A 6,557-nucleotide genomic window follows, 5' to 3' on the forward strand; every position below is an offset into this window, starting at 1 on the left:
GGGGGGGGGGGCATGACAGATGTGGGAGGATGCAAAAAGAAGGATGAAGACTTAGGGGAAAAAAAGGAGCCAAAGCAATAAACTAATCTTCAGATTTATTGGTGTGAGGCCACTGAGGTGTGTATGTTTGTGGCTGTAGGTGGTGAGAGGTGTGTGTTTAAGTGTATGTCAGTGGGGTTACAGAAGAGGTTTACAGGCTGTAAAACCGCCATGACCTCGTGCTTTCCTGTCACCAGTTTGATCACTTTTTCTTTTTTTTTTTTTTCCCCTCTCCCGTGCCCACACAGTATTTTTTCTATGGCCAACAAAAGGCGGTCATTGATAGGCATCTAACAGAGCACTGTCTGTCTGTTTGGGTGACTGATATGGGGTGTCATATTCAGACAGTGACTGTCTCCAACAGCTGCACACACACAGACACACACACGCGCCTCTAATCTTGTCATATCAAAGTAAAGCATCACACATAAGGTTCAACAAAACTTTGGGAATGTGTGTGGGTCTGAGCACATGCGTCCCACCTGCATGTCCTCATTAGGGACCTCATCATATGTTCTGGAGTCTGTAGAGGTACTGCTGGAGGAGGTGGCCCACCTAGGATCAGACAGGGAGAGGACAAAATGAAGCCTGCATGAGGTCAAAACATCACTGCTCTGGTCGGTGGCCTTACACTGACCTCGTCTAAATATCCCAGCCCCCCCCCTCACTGTCTCACTCACAGGAAGGAATGCCGCGCAGCGTCGCAGATATTAGCAATGGTTTCCACGTCAACATAGTCGTAATGCAGTGACTCTGGGCCTGTCGCGGAGCCTGTTTCTGCCAAGAGGACACCAAGCCACCTTCCAAGTTCCTCAGAGCTGCTAGCCTGAAAGGAGACAGGACAAATCAGCTTAGAAATTCCTCAAATACAAACAGTTTACACTATCTACACACAACAGCAGATAACAATAATATCATTCATTGGAAATCAAGATTCTGACCACTCAAAGAATGTAAGTAAAACATTTAATTCTCTTTTAGCTCTGTTTTTGGTCTCGACCAACTCCTGAGGAAATTATCCGGCTCCTTAGCTGCTAAATGCTTCAGTTTGTTCACTTCCTGGCTGCCTGTTTCTGCTCAACAAGGCTGATCTGTGATCTGTGATTCATCTGTGAGAGTGAATCCATTAAATCCAAGTTAAAACATTAAAGTTGCAGCCCGTTAAACCAAAACAATTAGCTGAAAGATGCAAAAATTTTGTGGAGTGATAATTCTCTGTGCATTTGCCACTATGAGTTTCCCTTATCACATTACACATAGTCCTTTGACCCTTTGTTTATATAAAAATATTGACTAGTGCAGCTTTAAAAAAAACAGGCAAAGTATTACTACCTCCAGAGCAGCCACCTCTGTGCTGTTGCGTAGGATTCGAAACGCAAATGGGTGTTTGGGTCCGAGCCCCGGCACCACCTCACAGCTGTGGAGGGGGAGGGAAGGCAGGGAGGTCCGAGAGTCTCCTTTGTCATGGTAGAAGTGCAGGGAGCCTTTGCACACACAACACCACTGTTCCCGCCACACCTGGTTCACCAGCACTGACAGGTAGCCTGCATTGTGAAGAGGGAAAATAAAATGACGCATCTGAAAACTCGGAGACCTGAAGAGTGACAGTGAAGCAGGGTCTGACCTTGTCGAGGGTCGTTGAAGGACGTCCGGGGATCACCTGGCCGAGGGGACTTCTTCTTGGAGAAGCTGATGATTCGTGTGATTTTACGGCCTGCAGCAAAAGCTCCTCGTTTCACCTTACCTACATTAAAAATCCCATAGTTTCTTTTTATCCAAATACAGTATATCTTTGCCATGTGGAAACTTAAATTCATATAAAATATGTAAAAACCACGTGACAATAGATTTCAGTTAAAACAAAAAAAAAAGAATATCTTAACTCAAGATACACATACTAATTTTTTTTCCAAAATCCATCAACTGCATCTTGTGGTCTCCATCTGCAGATGGTCTGTTTTCATGGAGATAGCTCAGCTAACTTTGGTGTGACCTAATGCTGCATTTATGTTTCTGTAAACAACCGTCACTACAACATACAAGTTGTAATTATGACTGGGAGAGTCAGATGTTGCGGAAAACTTTCATATGTCCGACTTGGCGCTTAATAATAGAGAAGTGTCTGAAAACCAAATAAATATGGATGCCTTATGTCAGCCAGAGATTTTCTTTCAAGGTAATTAAACCCAGATTGTTAGACATTGTCAAGTGTTTTTAACACGCCTGCGCCCAACCCTGCAGTCCTACAACTGTCTTGAGTTGTCGAGTGCTGTGAACACTCACAAATTGTAAACATTAAAAAAGTATCTCATCTCAACTTGAGTGCGGCACTGTTCAAATAAAGTTGTGGTGACAACGGAGCAAACTCCATCTGCTGATGAAGACCATGAGAGAGATGCAGTTGGGGGAAAAAAAGCTAGTAAGCGGAGCCTGAGTTCACTTTTGTTTTTGTGAAAGACCTGGTGTAGTGATTAGAAGCTGTCTCACCGTTCTCTCTGCAGTTATCTCCAGTTGACACACCCACACTGTCTGAATCTGATGTGTTCCTCTCCACAGATAACCTCTGAGGAACAGGAAACAAACACAGGTTTAGACAAACAGCTGAGTCTTAGTCCTGCACTCAAACTAGAGCCAAGCCTTCTAAATTTGTCTTTGACTAAAAAGAGCTAAATGACTATACCTGACATCCCTGTTTCCATGGCTGGATTCTTTCATTCTTTTACATGCTGTCTCATAACCACAAACACATGATATGAAGAGACAGACAGAGTTATCCTCTGCCTTTTCTCCTACTAATTTAATGTTGGCCTCTCTCTCTTCAGTCTCTGCTTTTATGTCAGAGCCATTTTGCAGTTTATGTTCTGACAGGTAGGTAACCTTGAGAGAGGATCTGCCTGTTCAAACTCTGACTCACTCACACCCCTATCATTTCTGTCTCAACACCTAATTGCACTACATATCTCCTTTTTGTTCTGCAAGCCAAATACATGTATCAGTGCGCACTGTGTCGAGCCAAACAATTGTTTAAGAAAATTGATGATGACAACACAATTGCTGGCTGCTACCGGCGGTTTCCTCACTTCGGCTGTGAGGATGAATTATTGTCTTGAGGATAAATACAACAGGAAGCTGCTCACACAAACACCCTCTCCTCTACACTTACCTTGTCAAGTTCAGTTTTTCTTGGAATGATAGGAGATGCAGATTCCTCATGCCCTGTGCTCTGGCCGCTCACCTCTCTAACAACCTGTGGGCATATTTGTGTCAGTTTCTAGCATGACTGTTGGCTGTGTTACCACTCTGTATCCCTGCATACCAAAGTATGTGGAGAGCGCAGCTTACCCTAAGCCATCTGTGGGCCTGTTCCTTGCTTTGCACTGCCAGCACCAGTGCGTCTCCATTGGGTAAAGTGAACCGGAGCTCATGGTGCTTCCTCTTGCTGTCTTTGGGTGCATAGACCACAGCGCACTGGGGCAGCAGCAGGTCCACATACGGGCACGTGTCCTTAGAACTCTTATAGCACTGCAGAAAAGAGGACACACAGGACACTGTAGGTTAAAGGAGAGAAATATGCAAGAGCGTCCTTTACTGAATATGTGAGCGTACACCCTCTCACCTGCAGTCTGTTCTCCCGTATGACAGTGAGCTGTTTGGCCCACTGGCCGAAGCGTTTCTTGCGCAGCAGGAAGGCACAGATGCGACAGTCTCTGGCAGGAGGCATGGAGCTCTCATCCGAGGGCCACTGATGGGTGAGTCGGACGCCGGGGCTCCTCTCCTCCTCATCCTCCTCATATGACTCATAGGAACTGCTCAGAGCGTCAGAATCATTGTCTAGGAGAGCAGCGACAGACAAGGTAAAGGGTGCTATATTTGTAGTAAAAAAAAAAAGTTTTTTTTTATCCTGTAATCTGGTTAGTTTGGGAATAACTTTGTTCTTAACTCACAGGAGTTTTTACGGTGTGAATTAATGCAGGTAGTGGGATAGTTGTTTTCAGCATCTTCATACCCATCTTCTATCGAGTTGGGAGGGCTGGGCCTGACTGGAAATGGAAGAAAAAAAAAAGCCTAATTAGTCCTTGTGTTTCATAATGCACTTTAATGTAACTTGTATTAGTACTACATAATTATGTGTAATTTAAGTGCTGAGAACTGACTACATAGGTTTTTACAGCAAAATGACACAAAGGGCACTGAGTTCAGCAGAGGCGGGAAGATGCTGACCTCGTGTGATGATGTACTCAGGCATCTTGCCAGGACTGAGGGGTACTGCCTCCTCATAATACTCCTCAGGAGGAGGCGTTGTGGGCAGAGGGGGAGGAGAGTCAGCTGAGTGCGTGGCTGGGGAGTCTGCACAGCTCTGCTAAAGGATTCACACAAATAACTCTCAAATTTCCCACATAACCATGAACGATTTTCCTTTCACACCCAAAGAACTGCATCATCAAAGAGATGCAGAGGATAAACCTCAAAATGATATCCATAAATTAGACACATGGGCTCTGGGCGGATCCCTGCATTTTAACTCCTCTCTTTTAACAGCTCGCAGAGCGGTGAGTGTGTGTACATGGGAAACCCCCACAACAAGGAATGCAATCTCTCTGTTTTTCTTTGCTTTTTCTCCACAAGTCATTTAGAGGTGCGATGGTTCCCTGCAAAGCTGGATTCGGATTTTGAGTGCTGAAAAGATGGACATACAACAACATACATACCGTGCATGCAGTTTCATCCTGCCTCCAGGATTTAAAGCCAATACGTCACATGTAATGGATATTTATGGAAAGGGATAGGTTAGGAGCTGAGTGTGTGTTGGCAACTTGCCTGTTTTAAAGTGTCAGTTTGGGTCTTCTTCTCCTCTTTCACATCGTCTGTAACGTCCTTTAGGTCTCCAAGCTCGCAGTCTGACAACAACATACATTTACACTCTCACTTTTAACTGTATATCTAAAGACAGCATGAAAACTGCTGCTTATGTGTTGGCACTTGTGTGTATTTTTCTCAAACTCACCAAATGTTTCAAAGAGGGACTCGACAAAGCTGGTGCCGTTTCTGTAAACCGCTGAGTTCATGTAGATGTAGTCTGTTCCTGACACTGGAAGAGAGGAAGAGGAAAACATAAAAACTTTCTGCATGGTAAGAAAAGTGCAGAAAGTTAGACAGATTTCTAACCTTCATATCCTATTAATGAGTGAGTGGATGCTGATTAATCTGAAGAATGCAATAAAAATAGTAAAGCCCAGTAAATAAACATAATTTGTGAAATATCTATCCAATAATTTGCATCTAAACTAAATAATTGATTTTATCTGGAAATCTTGAAAGTGGACTAGAATGAAACACAATTTCTGCACAATGAAATGTACAAACATTCCCTATGAACATCTGTCGGACTTAATAAGTTACTTTGTGTGTCTCTCCTCTCTCTGACCTGATGGCTGTATCTGCTGCAGGAGGTTCCACACTGAGGTCTTCTTCTCCTGGGTGGATGAGCTGAGGTTCTCCTCGTCCAGCATCTTCAGCAGTACTCCCAGCTCATTCACCAACACCTCCATCGCTGCACAGGGTGAGGGCAAAGGTCAGGGGGGCATGGGGTCAGTGTATCAGCAGAGAGGGCAAAGGTCAGGCTAACAAGTCTAAACAAACCCCAGGAGCATGTCAGGGAGGCTCTTTCTGCTTTGCTTTCCATGTGTCCTTCTTTCATTTTCTGTCACTTTGCTTCACAGTTTGTCAATATCAATCTGCCACCTTATCACAGAGTCTGCCTCCTCTCCACCTCTGTCTGTTACTAACCAGACTAAACAACAACAAGAGAGTGGAGTGAGAGGAAATATGTTTGCTAATTGCTCATTAACCCAGAAGAAAAGTGCAAATGAAGCTACCCTAACACATGAACTCTTACGCAGCATATGAACAGAACATCCTGCATAAAACGTTCTGCAGCAGCTCTGAAATGTTGCTGGCTCAAAAGACAGATGGGCACAAATCCAAATTTCAATCAACTGTCACACTCAATGCTGAGAGGGCAAATTAAAAGCGCTGCAAAGACTGTAAAAATGTTGGCAGAAACATGAGATTCTGACAAGAATAACTGAAGGGCCACTTTACAGAACCCAGAGCGGGCCAGCAAGCCGAGTTTCATTCACAGGGACATGATCTTTATCGGACAGTTGGAGATTTTAAGTCATGGACTCACAACAGCAAGGGCTGGCTGAGACCCCCAGGCCTCCAGCAATACACACTCTATTCCCAGGTTTTGCAAAACATTGAGGACTCAGCTTAAAGGAATATATGATTCACATCATGTGTTGATCTGAGAGGTGGGACAGGTCCACTCCCTGTTTTCAGAACAGAACTTAAATAAACTGTCTCCCTCCCTCTGACAGCTGCTGGAGACCCTGAGAACAGAACGGATCTGCAACCTGCTGCTGATGTGTTGAATTCCTCCTTCATCTTGTTTCATGCCAGACACAAGCAAGTGCTGCCAGTCGGTCCACATGTTCTTATGTCATGCCCCCCCACCC

At 44.5% G+C, this 6,557-nt stretch overlaps 1 protein-coding gene across 5 annotated transcripts in view; it reads right to left on the minus strand.

Annotated features, from left to right (window-relative positions):
• Positions 1-6,557, minus strand: part of afap1l1a (actin filament associated protein 1-like 1a) — a 26,522-nt gene that overhangs the window by 5,995 nt on the left and 13,970 nt on the right. For 3 of the 5 annotated variants that reach the window (XM_023419299.2, XM_023419302.2, XM_023419301.2), the window contains 13 exons: positions 5,465-5,590; positions 5,045-5,128; positions 4,858-4,937; positions 4,261-4,399; positions 3,984-4,079; positions 3,656-3,870; positions 3,382-3,561; positions 3,203-3,286; positions 2,527-2,602; positions 1,664-1,783; positions 1,372-1,583; positions 720-865; positions 522-594 (listed from right to left, as the gene is read on the minus strand). In XM_023419299.2, the coding sequence (XP_023275067.1) occupies positions 522-594; positions 720-865; positions 1,372-1,583; positions 1,664-1,783; positions 2,527-2,602; positions 3,203-3,286; positions 3,382-3,561; positions 3,656-3,870; positions 3,984-4,079; positions 4,261-4,399; positions 4,858-4,937; positions 5,045-5,128; positions 5,465-5,590 (1,631 nt within the window). The remainder of the gene's footprint in view (positions 1-521; positions 595-719; positions 866-1,371; positions 1,584-1,663; positions 1,784-2,526; positions 2,603-3,202; positions 3,287-3,381; positions 3,562-3,655; positions 3,871-3,983; positions 4,080-4,260; positions 4,400-4,857; positions 4,938-5,044; positions 5,129-5,464; positions 5,591-6,557) is intronic. The other 2 variants (XM_023419300.2, XM_087177393.1) reach the window with 1 other exon arrangement.

The sequence above is a fragment of the Seriola lalandi genome, unplaced genomic scaffold, assembly GCF_002814215.2.
Source record: "Seriola lalandi dorsalis isolate HSWRI2012SDOR001 ecotype SW California unplaced genomic scaffold, Sedor1 jcf7180002054598, whole genome shotgun sequence".
Lineage (NCBI taxonomy): Eukaryota > Metazoa > Chordata > Actinopteri > Carangiformes > Carangidae > Seriola > Seriola lalandi.